This window comes from Chanos chanos, chromosome 2 (genome assembly GCF_902362185.1).
Source record: "Chanos chanos chromosome 2, fChaCha1.1, whole genome shotgun sequence".
NCBI classification, from domain to species: domain Eukaryota; kingdom Metazoa; phylum Chordata; class Actinopteri; order Gonorynchiformes; family Chanidae; genus Chanos; species Chanos chanos.
Window position 1 is genome coordinate 47,260,761 of NC_044496.1, and position 15,623 is coordinate 47,276,383.

The 15,623-nt window shown below is 40.7% G+C and overlaps 1 protein-coding gene across 1 annotated transcript in view; it reads left to right on the forward strand.

Annotated features, from left to right (window-relative positions):
* The window catches only part of diaph2 (diaphanous-related formin 2), a 333,165-nt gene that overhangs the window by 61,396 nt on the left and 256,146 nt on the right, over positions 1 to 15,623 (forward strand). Inside the window, exon 6 of the mRNA XM_030765467.1 lies at positions 13,129 to 13,268. Within this exon, the coding sequence (XP_030621327.1) occupies positions 13,129 to 13,268 (140 nt within the window). The remainder of the gene's footprint in view (positions 1 to 13,128; positions 13,269 to 15,623) is intronic.

The window sequence follows — 15,623 nt, forward strand, 5'->3', positions numbered from 1 at the left end:
AAGGTACTCTACACATGTAGTTCAAACATAAAAACACATAGACACATGCTTTCCCTCCAAAATAATGACAGACAGAGCTAGGTCCAAACACGGATTATGTTTTCCATCTTCCGACACATACAATTAACTCAGACATTGCAAATGGAGGTCTGTTAAAAGCCTCATAAATGTACCACCATTTGCAGCCCACTGTTGTTAAAAAAAGAACAAAGAAAGCAACTCTTGCGAGGCTGGAACCTATTTCTCATCCAGTTCACTGACAAATCGCTCTCCGCTTTTACAAAGGCCAATTACTCCACCTGTGCTTGAAAATGAGCACCTCCATCTTGCTTTACTCAATCCTAGTTGAGTTTTCAAGCCTCGGGACCCCGGTCACCTCTAGACTTCTATTGCCAATCCATGGGAGATCTTACAACCATCCACACAGGCAAACAGCCACAGCTGAGACCAGTCTCTATTCAACAGGCTAATTAATCTTGCTTTGTTGGAGTCATCAAGCCAGCCCAGGCAAGTGGAGCCATAGTGCTGACACTGTGCTTCTGTGGAGTTTTCTAGAACATTTTTTTTTTTTGTGGGCAGTTAAAGATTGGTGTATTTGCTGTCAGGTGCGAATGAGAGAGTGTGTGTGTGTGTGTGTGTGTGTATGTGTGTGTGTTTGTGTGTGTGATGAATAAGTGTTTGTAGGGCTATTGAATAGAATGGAGAGAGGTATCTGAATTGGAACAGGTTTAATGGGGCGAAAATTAAGTGCCTGAATAAGACCAATACATGCTGATTAGGAGAGCGCTGCCTGCCAATTGTGAGACATTCCTTTCCACTTTTTTTTTCTTTTCCTTATCTTTTTACGTGTAAAAGATTTTAACTTTAATATCCTGTCAGAGAAGTTTAGATGAAAAGTTGTGTTCCTTCAGTAGCCGTAGTGTTTATTGCCATGCTGATCATTTATGAACAACTGAGAGCCATATGTTTGTGTGGGGAAAAAAAAAAAAAAAGATAGAATAAATCATGATCCTGCGTAGGTCTATGACAGGAATAAAATATATTGGTGGTTAGTAATTGTGGGGTAATTTTGTACAGCTATTGTTGTTTTAGGAATGTCAGGCTTCTACACGATGCTGAAGAGTTTGTGTGTGTGTGTGTGTGTGTGTGTGTGTGTGTGTAGTACGACTGGATATTCATGCCAGAGGACAGACTAACCTCAGTGTGGTTAATCACATCTAGAGTCGTTGGTATCTACAGCTACATCAATCCTAACCACTGGATCATCACACACCATCACACACACACACACACACACACACACACACACACACTCTCTCTCTCTCTCTCTCTCTCTCCCTCTCTCTCTCATTTTGTCTTGCGTATTTCTTTTTCGTCATTACTCATTACTTTGCTGTATTGCTCTGTGATGTCAGACTTTCCGTTTTAGGTTCTTCATTTCATCTGTTTTTCTGTCTGTTATCCTTACACTGTCTTGTTCTCCGTCTCTCATCCTCTCTGTGTGTTCTCTGCTGTCCGTTTGTTTGTGCAGTTCAACACACTGCTTCCCTCTCACTCGTAACTGATTGATGTTTCCTAGACTTGGCTTTGTGTGTAAAATCTGGAGGTTCAAATCATTTGCAGTAAACAAAAACTGATGGAAAGGACTTTGGTTTGTGTACCTATGGGAATGTTGCAATAGTGGAAGGCAAGGCGTCGTGATCTCTACTTGATTTTGGAGTAGTGGTCTACATGCAGGATGCATATGTCCTATCTGGGTTTTACTCTCCCTTCAGGAGAAGAAGAGAGATGAAACATAGAGAGAGTGAGGTTGAGAACATCAGAGGACAACACATCAGAAGCATTGCTCATTTATTTCTCCTCGATCTCCGCTTCCGTCTCAGTTTGAGCCCTGTTTCCCTGGTGTTGTCTGAACTCAGGAGATGCAGGGAGTAGATAGTTCATTAGATCCACACACTCCAATCAATGCAGCCTAGGCCCAGTGCTAAGCCCAAATGAGATCCTCTGTGATTTATCCTTTCAACCGGACCACTTGTTTACCCGCCTATGGCATTGTGTAAATATACTAAAAAAAGAAAATAAATAAATATTAAAAAAACAAAAAAAAATACACAAATAATAAGCCACATTTAGGATTTAACATCCATACCTTTAAAAGGTATTTTTCAGACTTCGAATTAAGTTGTCTTTGTTCCTCCCTCTTTATTTAATTGAGTCAAATTCCTACAGCAGTCTTGTAAAGACTGGATCGGTGGACTTTGTGAATTGATTGGCTGAAGGATTAGTCAGGTGATGGTTTCATAATAGAAACAAAACTGATAAAACTGATATTGTATAGATACGACCTACAGCACTCTTGAATTCAAGGCAATGTGTAACCAATAGTAGATGTCCCAGGTCTCAGCCAAGAATGACCAATCAGAGGACCAGTCACCTCCCCGAGGGATCAGTGGTCCGTCCTGCATAATGACCAGTTATCTTTCTTCATTAAGGAAATGTTCAAGCATGATAGAATGAAGATACATACTTTTTTGTAACAGTACTTCTATTTCTATTCAAAACAATAAGTAAGCATGAGAGATACATTTTTCCATGCTCTAAAGTTATTAAGTGGTAGCAGTGTAATAAAATCAGGAAAAATGAATGCTTTGTTTACTGGAATAGCTGAAAGTGACATTTGAATTAAATTGTGAGATGAATATCTTCAGACATTTCAGATATAGTTATTATGATAGTCAAGCCCTGAATGAGTGCTGCTACTTGCTAGATAAAAAGTTTTTGCCCTTTGGATAAGGAGAGAGTTTCTTTGAGGGATGTCTTTGCTATTGATCCAGAACTCTTGACAGTTACATGTGAGTATAGTGTGGTGTCATATAGTGTATAGTATAGTGCTAATCAAAAACAAGGAGAATAAATGGAATTTTTTTAGGGATACATGCAGACAACATTTTTTTTTTTATTCTAAACTAATTGGACAGCATTGCCAATTAAGTTTGCAATGTTTAAAATTGCTTGAAATAGCAATTAAGATCGGTAAGTTGTCTAGGATGTGCAGAAAGAATCACAAACCCTTCATTTCATAATTAAGCTAAGCTTCTATGTTTTGCATTCTTACATTGGTGTGGATGAAACTCTTCAGCTTAAAAAAAAAACAAAGAAAAAAAAAGCCAAAAAAAAAAAAAAAAAACCCTTTCCCTCCATCCACCAGTCAAACCATGGGGATGTTATTTTCATTATGCTTCCAAACAGAAAACATATTTACTGTGCAACTGTCACTTATTACTGTAAAAACTACAGCAGACCAATTTTGTTACTGACTTAGATGCTGTGAAGCAGTAGACAGCACGGATTGCAGTGTAGTAGTGGGGAAATGGGAAAAAAAGAAAAAGAAAAAAAATCGTTCATCAATATGATAATCGTCTCTCGTCAATCGGAACCTCTTGTGGAAAATATTGCTCTTTTTGACCTCATTGACAACATCTAATTGACAAATATGTGCAGTTAGACCATGCAGTTTTAGTCTTTTGGAATTGTATGAGGGATTTTGAAGCTGTGATGACAACTCATTTAAAGTTAATGAGTATTACAGTGCAGTCCCATTTAAAAAGAAACAGTAAGCAAAATGGTAATGATCCCAGAAAACTAATTTTTATTGCTTTTGCTTCATTTCACAACTGCAATCACAGTTTAAAAGAAAAAAGAAAAAAAAAAAAAAAAGAAAAAAAAAAGGAAAAAAAAGCCCCTCATTGTCTGTCAGAAAATGTATTGGAAACACACCCTACAGTATTTAATTGAATCTAAAACATTTCTTCTGTTTTTTTTTGTTTTTGTTTTTTTTGAAGGCGTGCTCTTTGATGTGCAAATATTTTATTAATATATTCATTTGCCATGCTTATTGAGGCACCCCTCGTCTCCGGCGTTTATTTTATTTATCAGTAAACAGCCTCAAGATGTTTGGAACAGGTTGGTTTTGTCCTCTCATCTCCCTGAATTTTACACTTAACACTGAGAGGTGTTGAGATATCCCAAGCTCCACTAATGTTTTATTGATATTCTCATATATCCGCATCAAAAACACTGAGAGTTTCCTTCAAAATCCGTTTTGCAGGGATACTAAATTCTTCCTTGATTTCCCTCTCACCCCCCGCCAAGTCCACCCCCTACCAGCCTCTAGAGGGTTTTTTTTTTTTTTTTTTGGCTGGCCTAATTTCATTCGTAAACACAAGGGTGACTTTCTTTTACCCACTTGACTTAACTTCCAGAAACTTCCTAAATTCACAGTGAAGGGCATCTCCTCATATAATCTGTGGGCTAAACTGATAATAAAGCACATCTCACAGCTCTCTGCTTGCTGCAGTATCAGCGATTTTTAAAGGGCTGCCCAATAGATTTAACCATTGGCCTTCCCCTCTAGTTCTCTTTCGCTTCAGGTAGACAAGATGTGACCAAAACACAAACATGTTCAAATTCTGTGTGTTCTTTTTCATACATGACATCCTCATGGGTTTTGTTGTTGTCTTTTGTTGTGGTTTGTAATATGGATATGTATGTTGTGTTAAACTTGGATGCCAGTATAGATACAGTCATCTCTTCTAGACATCAGGCTGCCTCAACACACTGGTTAAAATAAATAAATTAAAAAAGAAAAGAAAGAAAAGAAAAAAAAAACAACAAAAAAGCAAAAAAAAAAAACAAAAAAACTTGTATTATAACTACTGTTTGTTCCAAACATATCATCATCACACAATTCAGCGGAATTCATCTGAGAGGTACCTTCCAGAAGTCACAGTCCACATTTTTAGCTAACCTCTCAAAAGTGAAGGCAGATAAGGAGAGAGAAGGAGTGATGCTTCTCCAGAGGGGAAAGACACATGGCCTTGCTGTTGTTTAAGAGGAGCAAGGACACAGACACACTCAGAGGGTGGTCTAAGGAAGCTTGACAATTAAAAAGATCTCATCATTTAAATTCTGTAGCATGCACTCTTAAACTACTCTTCCCAGAGGGATTGGACATCAAATGCTGTTTCTCCATGAATACAAATTCACTTTCAGGATGTTGAATTGTGTGCCGAGGGCTGGCGGTGAACATTCAAGATAGATTTCCCCGTTGAAATTTTATTTAAAACAGTGTAGCCTGACAGTATATAATTTGAGATTGAAGCCTTTGTGTTATTGTCAGTCAAGGCATGCAAAAAGGAATCTACATTTTAGTTTGGTAAGACAGAACTTTTGTTGTAAAAGAGACATTAAAACTGAGGGGGGAATAAAAAAAAAAAAAAAACATTGAATAGATGAATGATGAAAGATGATTTTCCCCAGATTACCCATTCTTAAAGCTCCAGTGCCTTAATTGTTGGGGTCCATTAGAGTGAGGCAGTGAATGCGGGTGTACAGTTCTATGTGTTCATGCTCTTTAGGACTAATAGAGAGTTATTGTGAAGTCCGCACTAGCTGAACCATGAGTGCGGAGTTCACAAAGGTTACAAAGCACAATCCTTCATGACTTCCCTCTCTGTCAGTGGAAAGGTCTTTAGTGAATAGGCATCGTTCAAAAAGATTTTTTTTTTCTCTCCCCATGTTAATTTCTCTCTCTCTCTCTCTCTCTCTCTTTCTCTCTCCCTCTCTCTCTCTCTCTCTCTCTCTCTCTCTCTCTCCCTCTCTCTCTCTCTCTCTCTCTCTCTCTCTCTCAAGCCCTTCCGTTCGTTACTTTTTTTTTTTTTTGTACTGTTTTCTTCTGAAAAGGTGAAAAAGGTCCTGTTCATGTGGTAATAGACATGTTTTGACTTATGCTTTTTATCCTTTGACTAACACTGCGTTCTCAGTAACATGACGTCAGAGAAGAAATAAGTGCCTGTTCGGATTTATTCCTTTTGCACTGCGGTTCTTTAGAGCCCTGAGAATGAAGACATGCTGGTCTCTTAGGCATATGGTAGTTTGTGTAATCAAAACTGCCACTACATGGCATTAAAGCCCATATTTGCATTGAAATAAAGAAGGGAGGAATTGTCAGATGCAGTAATCCTTGCTCTGGTCCTGGCTGGGAAAGAAACCTTTTAAAGAGTCCTGTTAAATTAGCATGGAGGCATTGGCTTTGTTTGGGCATCTCACGACCGCTTGGCTTCTAGCCAGGCAGACGTGTTTTCTCCAGATTGAAAAGTGTGACTTTATTTTCAAGTGGTTCCTAGCTCGATGCAGAGTACTTCTTTTCTTTTCTGACTTGATCAGCATGTCATGGCTGCACTTTCTTTTCTTTTCTTTTCTTTTCTTTTCTTTTCTTTACTTGTCTTTTCTCTGTCTTTCTTTTTCTTTTTCCTTTGTTTTTCTTTTCTTTCTTTTTCTGTTTCCTTTGTTTTTCTTTTCTTTCTTGTCATTAGACAACCCCACAGTTTTAACATGGAGGTTTGCCTACCCCTTCAGGATGAGCAGAAATCCTCTGCACTGTGCTGAGGAATGGCATGAGGCAGAGCTATGTGTCAATATTTTTATTACAAAATATCTTAAAACATATGGTCAATGTACCAGCTGTGACTATCACTGTAATACTCTGGCCTCAATCTTTTGGTCTTCTGGGAATCAGCACTACTTAGAGAGAGAGAGAGAGAGAGAGAGAGAGAGAGAGAGAGATGGATGCTGAGAGGGAAAAAAAAGGCCACATGCACTGATTGGAAACAACTCAGCCAGCATGACGACCAGCACCCTGGGCACATCAGACAGCTTGCCATCAATAGCAGACTCTTTCCCTTTCCTTCTCTCTCTCTCTCTCTCTCTCTCTCTCTCTCTCTTTCTCTCTTTCTCTCTGTTTGCCTCCCCCCGCCCCTCTCTCATATTACTAGGTATTGTCCAGGCAGCATCTCAACTGATCCGTAGCTCTGTTCATCTTTCAGACTCGAGATGTTACAAACTTTATAGAACTTTGTGTGCGTTCTTTACGTGTGTGTGTGTGTGTGTGTGTGTGTCTGTGTGCGCGTGCGCGTGCATCTGTTTGTATGTATGTGTGTGTGTGTGTGTGTGTGTGTGTGTGTGTGTGTGTGTGTGTGCGCATCTGTTTGTTGGTGAGGAAGTATAAGAGATTGTGTGTGTGCAGTCGTGCTTTAAAACTGTCTGTTTTTGTTAGCAAAGAGTATGAATCGACTCCCCTCTGCAGGCCTGTCAATCAAGCCCTAATGAGCAGGAAATTAAGGAATAAAAGATTTTCAGCCACTTGGCTTTGATATGCCTTGATGTGCTCTAATTGCTAAGATTGTATCTGTATTATTTTTCAGAAGATCAGTGGGGCACTTTAGTAATTTTCATTAATCACACACAAAGAAAAAGTAATTAAAATGTTCATTATTTCCCTTTTTTGGGAAACGTTTATTAAGGGGAGCGGAATATTAATATGATTGAATTCTTTCTTACATAAGACATTTCATGTAAGCGATATTATTTCAAGAGAGTATACCTCTGTGTTTTCTGAGGGGAGATTTTCTATTTGAATACGCTTTTTCTTTGTGAGTTTGGTCTATTAAATCATATCCCTGACTTCAGAGCAGAGCTGAGACTGTCTGTCAAAACGCCAGTGCACAATGGTAATAATTAGTCATATTACACTGATAATTACTCACTACTTCTGTCAGAGCTTTTCCTTCAGATCACAGATGAAACACATGCTAATATCTCTTCATGCCAGATTATCTGATTCGGAGTGATTAAAACGACACACACATTGCAAACCACAGTTTGACGTTGTTAACATATGAGCCTAGCAACCTCACACCCACCGTGAAGTGAATTATTTAGGCTGTGTGTACATGACCGTAACTTTTATCATTTTGTAAGCCTAACTTAGCATCACTCTGTATATTGTACTTCCCAACAAGCAGGCATACAGTTAGGCAAGGATACAGTCAGGCAGACACATGACCAAACCAACACGTTGACTTATAGGCAGTGAGACAGACAGACAGAGAGACTGATAAGCAGAGAGACAGGTAGGTAAATAGACAGACAGACATTGAAAGACATGCACGGATTTAGACAGGCAGGCAGACCTACAGGTAGGCAAGCAGTCAGTGGTCCAGTGCAATGTATCAGATACACTGCAGTGACTCCTGTGTGCAGACAAAAGCTTTTGAATAATGCATATATGACTCTGGCATTGTGGGACAGCTCTCCGTGCAGGCTGCCAGCTTGTTATTGTCTCATTACAGTCGAAGATGACATGCGGAGAGGGCACCTGACTCGCCTCAGTACCTTTCACCCAACTCTCCCGATCTTTCTCTCTTCTCTCTCTGTCTCTCTCTCTCTATCCCTCACCCCTCAGTCAGGGTAAGCCAGAGGAGTGGGCACAGTGAAGCAGGAAAGCCACAAAATACAAAACAGACAAACAAACAAATGAAATAAAAAAGCAACAACAACAACAACAACAACGACAACAACAAAACATTTTTATGTCTCTGTCCTGAAGTGAAATTGACAGACATGCTGAAATAATTGCTTTATATACTATTTGCTTTGGCAGGAATTGCTATTATTGACAAATAAGGATTGAGTAAAACCAGGAGATGAGGCTTTTGGATGCGGTCAAAGGCCTGTATCAATCTTTTTGGAGTTCAAGAATTCTCTCTCTTTCTGTTCCCTTTTTTTTCTTTTATCTTGTCTTTCTTGTCTCTGTCATACTATTTTCTTACTCTCTGTCCTTCCTGCCTACCTCTCCCTCTCTCCCTTTCTTCTCTTTCTGCATCTCTCTCTCTCTCTCTCTCTCTCTCTCTCTCTGTCTGTCTCTCTGTCTCTCTGGGGTCACTTTGGACTCGCTCTCTGAGCATTTGCCTATGTTTCCTTCAGGCTAGAGCTGAAACCCAATTACCAGGAGCTAGTGGATCTTGCTGTCCACATGATTAGTGTAGTCTGGTGTAATGTTGATATCATCCCATAGGATTGAACTGACCAGGGTCATTAAACAGGGTATTATGGTCTGTCTTTGGTTTCCAGAGTTAAAGGTCAGAGGATCGTGAAACCAGAAGCTGTACTTTTCTGGACTAAAAATTTGACCTTATAGGGAAAGCAGAGTGGAAAAGTACCAGGAGCAATTCACCCTCCCATCTATTTATTATTTAGGTTGTCATGTAAAGAAACATTTAGTTGCAAACCTGACCTTTCCAAAATACACAGTGGGATTTCAATTTCAAACCTGTAGGCGTAATGGCAAAAGAAATAAATGAACCAGAGAAGTTTGTCTGTAAACAAACAGAAGTTCTTTTCCAATTACTGTAGTTCAGAAATTTATATATGCCTTAATTTTTAGGCCTACTGTAACTCCCACAGCTTTTAATGATGCAGTATGATTTCATCTGTGTGGAGAAGAACAATTTTGAAAGATTAATGTAACTATTGTGCATTCTTTTTATCACAAGAAATCATTTTGTTGTTGTCCTTTAGCTGAGGCATGGAAATACTATGCTTTCCTAAAGATACCCAGTACAGCAAGGAGAGAGAGAGAGAGAGAGAGAGAGAGAGAGAGAGAGAGAGAGAGAGAGAGAGAGAGAGAGAGAGAGAGAGAGATTCTACCGCAAAGATTAATTATCGATACACAAATTCTCTTTGTCTGAGGCATGGCAGACAGTTCAAAATTCCTCTGCAGAATCTCTGTTCGGACTAGATGTCTGCTGCATTGGGAAAAATGTACTGGGAAAGATGTAGATAGTTAGAGAGAGAGAGAGAGAGAGAGAGAGAGAGAGAGAGAGAGAGAGAAAGAGAGAGAGAGAGAGAGAGAGAGAGAGAGAGAGAGAGAGCGAGCACACTAGTATAGACAGACAGCTTCCTCCTTATATTCGGCGTTGGCTGTGGATGCCCTGTGCGGTGCTTGATTCAGCAGTTCCATAAAGAGCTGTATTTGCTGTAAGGGGGGAGTAAATGAGGCCAGCGATAACCTCTCTCTCTGCCCTGATAACTTCTATCAGCCAGGTAAGAGCCGGGCCAATCATGTGTGCCCTCTCTCAGATCCCGCCACCCGCCCGCCCAGGCAGATGAATAGTGATCTCCAGTTGGCCCAAGATCAAGAGGAATTAAACCGAGAAGGAGAAAGAGGCCGTGTAAGAAGAAAAGAAAGAACTCAATCGTTTTCTGACTGCACAGAGCTTTCTGTCGAACGAATTAGGAAGAAAAGATTTTATATTATCCAACAGAGAAAGAGGTTAGAGAGGGGCGAGGGAAGAGAATAATGTATGTATGAAATCAATTCCCAACATTTTTATACCCTTTAGGAAATCTTTGCATGCATTTAAATGGCTTGTGATACCACCTCTAAAGACTTGAACCGCAGATCAAGTCAAGCGCTGTGTGTCACGTATCTGTATAAATGCTTGTCATTGTAAACGAGAAAGAACGACAGATAGAGCTTCAACACTACTGTGAAATCTTCTGATAGAGTGTCGTTGTTTGAAGATGTGCTAGTGTGAAGTTCATTTGCGCTGCTAGCCCAGCTCTATTTGTGGTCATGGATTGAGATTCAGACTGAGTGTACTGAGTGTAATGTAATGTGAGCCAAGTTCTTGTTAATGATAATTCTGTTAGCCCGTGACTTTGACCTGGAACTTGCGTGGGAGAAATAGGTCATGTTGAGAGAGGTTATTCTGTGTCTCTCAAAGTGAACAAACTGTCAATAATTCTTAGTGCCTATTACACTCGGTTTGGCCTGTCTGTTTCTTCAAGACCGAACAAACTCTCTGTTACTTGCAGCATGATTTGACACACGTTATTGATGAAGCCTGATGTCCAGGGACTGATTTTACCTCTAATACTTACTCCATTTTCGGCTGTTGTTTGTACACGAACTAGATATCTTCAAAGAACGACAACTCACATAACTGCTCAGATAATGTTTTCCAGGCCCATATAGAACAGTTGAGTTGTCTCTTAGAGGGGAGAGTGTGTGTGTGTGTGTGTGTGTGTGTGTGTGTGTTTCACATGAAGCATGGGGTCGCTCCCATGAAAAGAGCCTCTTATTGCTCCCTGACTGCCTGTTAGTGAAGACTACACATAGAGAAAGGACAGGTCTTGCATGAACACATTAAAGCCCTTTCACAGAAGGAGATAGTTTTCTCTTGTTCACTCTTACTTGTCCATGCTCACTTTCTTTGTATTTTTCCATCTGTCTCTATAAATTGAGCCTCTGTTTTAACAGGGTGAGTCTGACAGCAGGCAACATACAAGCTCACCATGGTTTCTCCTTCAGCATTATTCATGTGCTTGTCTTTCGTAGAATGTGTTGGAGAAATAGGAGAGAACGGAAAACTTAGACAAATCATATGCTTGTTGTAATAGCAAACAGGCTCTATAAATGAGACAATCCGGCAATCATTCGATCAGTACCACACATACATAATTCTGGGGGGGAAAGAGAGGACAAACTTGGAGGGGGGGGGCAAGATGTACTAACAGTCTATGTCTTTAGGATATGTGGGGGCTTTTAAAAGAGAGTCGTGTCTGTGTGTGTGTGTGTTTGATCAGTCTGTGAGGACGAAAGCACAGTTTGTTCATCTTCACACCTATTCTACAGTGCTACACTCATTTCTCACTGATTAGTGACGTCATCCTAGACTCAGTACTATCAACCTTTGTTTAATTATGCAAAGAGACTGAATCGTCTAACCTTCATTTTATCACCTAAAGAGATAAAAATAATATTAATAATAATAATGATAATAATTATAATAATAATAATAATAAGAAGAAGAAGAAGAAGAATAAGAACAAGAATAATAAGAATAATAAGAATAATAACGTTTATTTAGAGCCGAATATCACTATTTATAGTCTCAAAGGGCTTTACATATCTAGAACAAAGTCAAATCAAAATTATATTATGCATAAATTCGAGAAAATAGACAAGTCTTTAGTCTCGTTTTAAAGGTATGGAGAGAGTTTGCCTCCCTAACGTCTGTAGGTGGACCATTCCAGAGGAAGGGAGAGCGGTAGGAAAAGGCTCGGTTGCCTGCAGACTTCTTTTTAACTCTTGCAATGACTAATAGAGGTGGGTTATAGGGTGTAATTAAGTCAGACAGGTTGGAAGGCGCGTGCCCATGTAAAATTTTATATGTTAATAAGAGGATCTTAAAATCTGCCCTTGCATGAATTGGGAGCCAATGAAGGGAAGCCAGGACAGGGGTAATGTGATCAAACTTCCTCGTTCTGGTCAGAATTCTAGCAGCAGCATTCTGGACCAGCTGAAGACTATTGGTACTAGAGGCGGGCAGACTAGAGTAAAGAACATTGCAGTAGTTGAGACGAAACGTGACGAATGCGTGAACAATGGTTTCTGCATCAGCCATACTTAGAGAGGGCCTAATTTTAGTAATGTTACGGAGGTGATGAAAGGCAGTTTTGGTTGTGTTCTTGATATGAGTGACTAGCGAGAGACTAGAGTCATAAATTACACCAAGGGTTTTAGCTGAAGAGTTTTGAGAGATATGCAGTAGCTAGGGCACTTTGGCTCTTGTGAATAGACTGGGATTAGTAGCACTCTTTGACAAGTGGGTGATGAAAAAAAAAATTTTTTTTTCCATCTATCTTAATTTCTTTATTTAAATTAATTATTTTTTTTTTTTTTTACAAAAAAGGAAGCAGGTAATCATTCACACCTGTAGGGGTGCGGTTTCTATTGGGATATTTGAGGCACCGTGGTACCCAGAAATCAGGCTTGTTCAACTCCCCCCTGCCTGGTGTGATTGACAGAGCAGAGAATGATGTGTTAGCCCTAAATCTGCAGTGGCTTCCTTCACTGCCACCAGCGGGAGACTCACTGCATGAGCTCTGTATGCCGATAGATATTGCTGCGATTGCAAGCCTGAGAAGTAGTAGAATGTTCTTTTGGTGTTGGTGTGTTTTGAAAGTCCACCTGTTGCAGTACAGTTTCTGACTCTGCAGTGCGACTGGCTCTGTGTGTGTGCGTGTGTGCGTGTGTGTGTGTGTGTGTGTGTGTGCGCGCGTGTGTGTGTGTGTGCAGATGTGCGTCAGTGCCGCGGTATATCTTTGTCATAGATTTTCTTAGCTGCATGACGGATGTGGTGAACATGTGGCTAGGCTAACTGGTTGTTGAATGTCGGTATTACTTTGAGTTCTAACGTGCTCTGCCCTGTCTTATTTCTTCAGGGTGGCCTAAGGAACAGCAAGCACGAGTGCACACTCTCCTCGCAGGAATACGTGCATGAGTTACGTTCCGGCATTTCAGAGGATAAGCTTCTCAACTGTCTCGAGTCCCTGCGTGTCTCCCTAACCAGTAACCCTGTCAGGTGAGCATTTTTCCTCCACACAGTCACGCACTTACCACTATTTCATTTCGTTCATCTGCTCTTTCTATCATTTCTGTTATCGTCATATGCTCGTCTGTTCTTTCCGTTTCTCCCTCGTTTTTCCTCCTGTCCTGTTTTCTTTTATGTCTCCTTTATTTCTACTGCGTGTTTCCTCCACCTGTTCTCTGTTTCTTCTCCATCTTTCCTTTTCCTTTTCTATTTCGTCTCCTCCCTCTCTGTACTGCGTCCTTTCTGTCCTTTCTCAGACTTTAGCACCCACATCACTGCACTCTCTTCTTCCAGAAAGTTCTCGGGCTTTCTTTATCTCATTTATTCTTTGCTGTCTTTTCTGTGGCGGGCTTCTTGCAGGGTCCGTGTGTGTGAGAAGCTAATTGGAAATGTGTCAATGGGTCTTTTTGCAGCTGGTCCGCGCGGACCCTTAGGCCTGGTTAAACGAGAACGGCCCGTAGCATGGCCGCTTAAATGAGCATAGCTTCCAGTCACTGGAAACAGAACTGTCATTGCTCGCCACTCTATCCATTACAGCCTAATAGATAGGAAGTCCGTTTTTACACATCAGAAAGCGACCATTCTCTGAGAGCTTAATAAGCCTGCTGTTGCCTCCCTGAGTCCAGCCGTTTAGCCTTTCATGTCCGTGGGCTTGAGTGTCTCCTCCTCCGTCTCTCTCTCTCTCTCTCTCTCTCTCTCTCTCCTTGCATCCTTGTGTTCAGATCTGGTTTGATCATAGCTAACGCGCTACTTAAAATAATTTTGCGTTTCTTTTACCCCATCCCTGCTCTTTCCCTTCTCTGCTTTTATTGGCCTTCCTTTCCTCACTCATAATTAGGCCGCCTTGCTTTTGAGAAATCAGCTCCCGCCGAGTTGTCTAGCACCGTTTCTTGTGGGACGGGATCTTCAAATTTATTTCGGTCCCAGCAGCACAGAGGGTCGTTCTGCGACAGCGGATTCTCTCAATTATTTACCAGCGCTTTGACAAAGCTATGTTTTATAATAGCAATCAATGTGCAGTGCATACAAAACGGCCATCAAATATGAGGCGGACCTTCCCTCTCTAGCTGCCCTATCTGCAAACATAGGGGTCTTCCAGTATACCCCAGATGATATGCTTTTTGATTCAAAAGACACCACTGGTATTATGCAGGAGTCCCAAGAGCACTGAGGCATATAGGTTTTGTAAAAGATCACGTAGGTCCACGGAATATCGCATGTGACGCATTTTGAGACAGGCTATAGATTTTTGCCAGCGCACCCCTCTCACCATATTGCACTGTAATACACAAGAACAGTGCTAACCAATGGTCTCCTTTTTTAAAAGAATCGGAGGTAGCCAAAGACAGGTTACAGAACACTTAAACCCGAAGTTAGTCGCCAGTTGTTGTCCTAATTAAACAAACAAACCAAAAAAAAAAAAGCCGTTTTCTTGTCTTTACTTAACTATATTCAAGAAAGCACAGTGCAGTTGCAGGGCCTACAACGTGCTCTTCCCATGTTGTTTGTTGAATCATTAATCGTAGGAAATCGAAATCACTTGCTTTTTATGAGCCGTTCACTAACTCCCATGTGACTGTCGAGTGTTGGGGCCTGCTTGCTGTTGGCAAATGGCGTCAGCACATCCACTGAGGGAAAGACCAGCAAAGGGCAGCCAAGGCCAGGACTGCCCTCTGGCAGTTTGCAAACAGCTGAACTTGTGACCACCCAGAGAGGGATAGACGCTGCGTGGCATCTCGGCCGCCCACAGAAGGCCAGAGCTAGCCTTCAGAAATGCACCCTGGGGTGTCAGGATGCTAAGAAACAAACACCGCTGTGTGGATGCTTTTCTTCTCTTCAAATCCTTTGCCTTTCCTTTAGTTTCTTCAGTTTGGTACTGGAATTAAAAAGGACATTTGAGCCTCTGGCCTGCTTTCTCACCAAGGTTACTCACAATTAATATGAATGAAACTAATTGTTACGGATCACCACACACAGGAAATGGGAGCTGCCACCCCTGTGTTCTTATTCTGCTATGTTAATGTAACCTTTGCAGTGCTTTGGGCTTATGTGTTTCAAACAGTCATATGAAAGACAAGGAGCATAATATTCTGGTGTTTTGTAATATCCTTTTAATACCTGTGGACTACGCTCATTGCTTAAGTAGCTTATTTAGTCTGGGCTTCTTCTACGTGAAGGTGTAACATATTTTTATATAAGGTTTGTCACGGCTCAAGCCGAGGATGAGTTCTCCTATATGAACTGAGCTTTTTTAGTTCTTATTTATTTATTTATTTATTTATTTTGAGAAGAAGGAAAGAGCTTTCACATCAACAAATCATCCAACACAAGTAGTCACAACTGCCA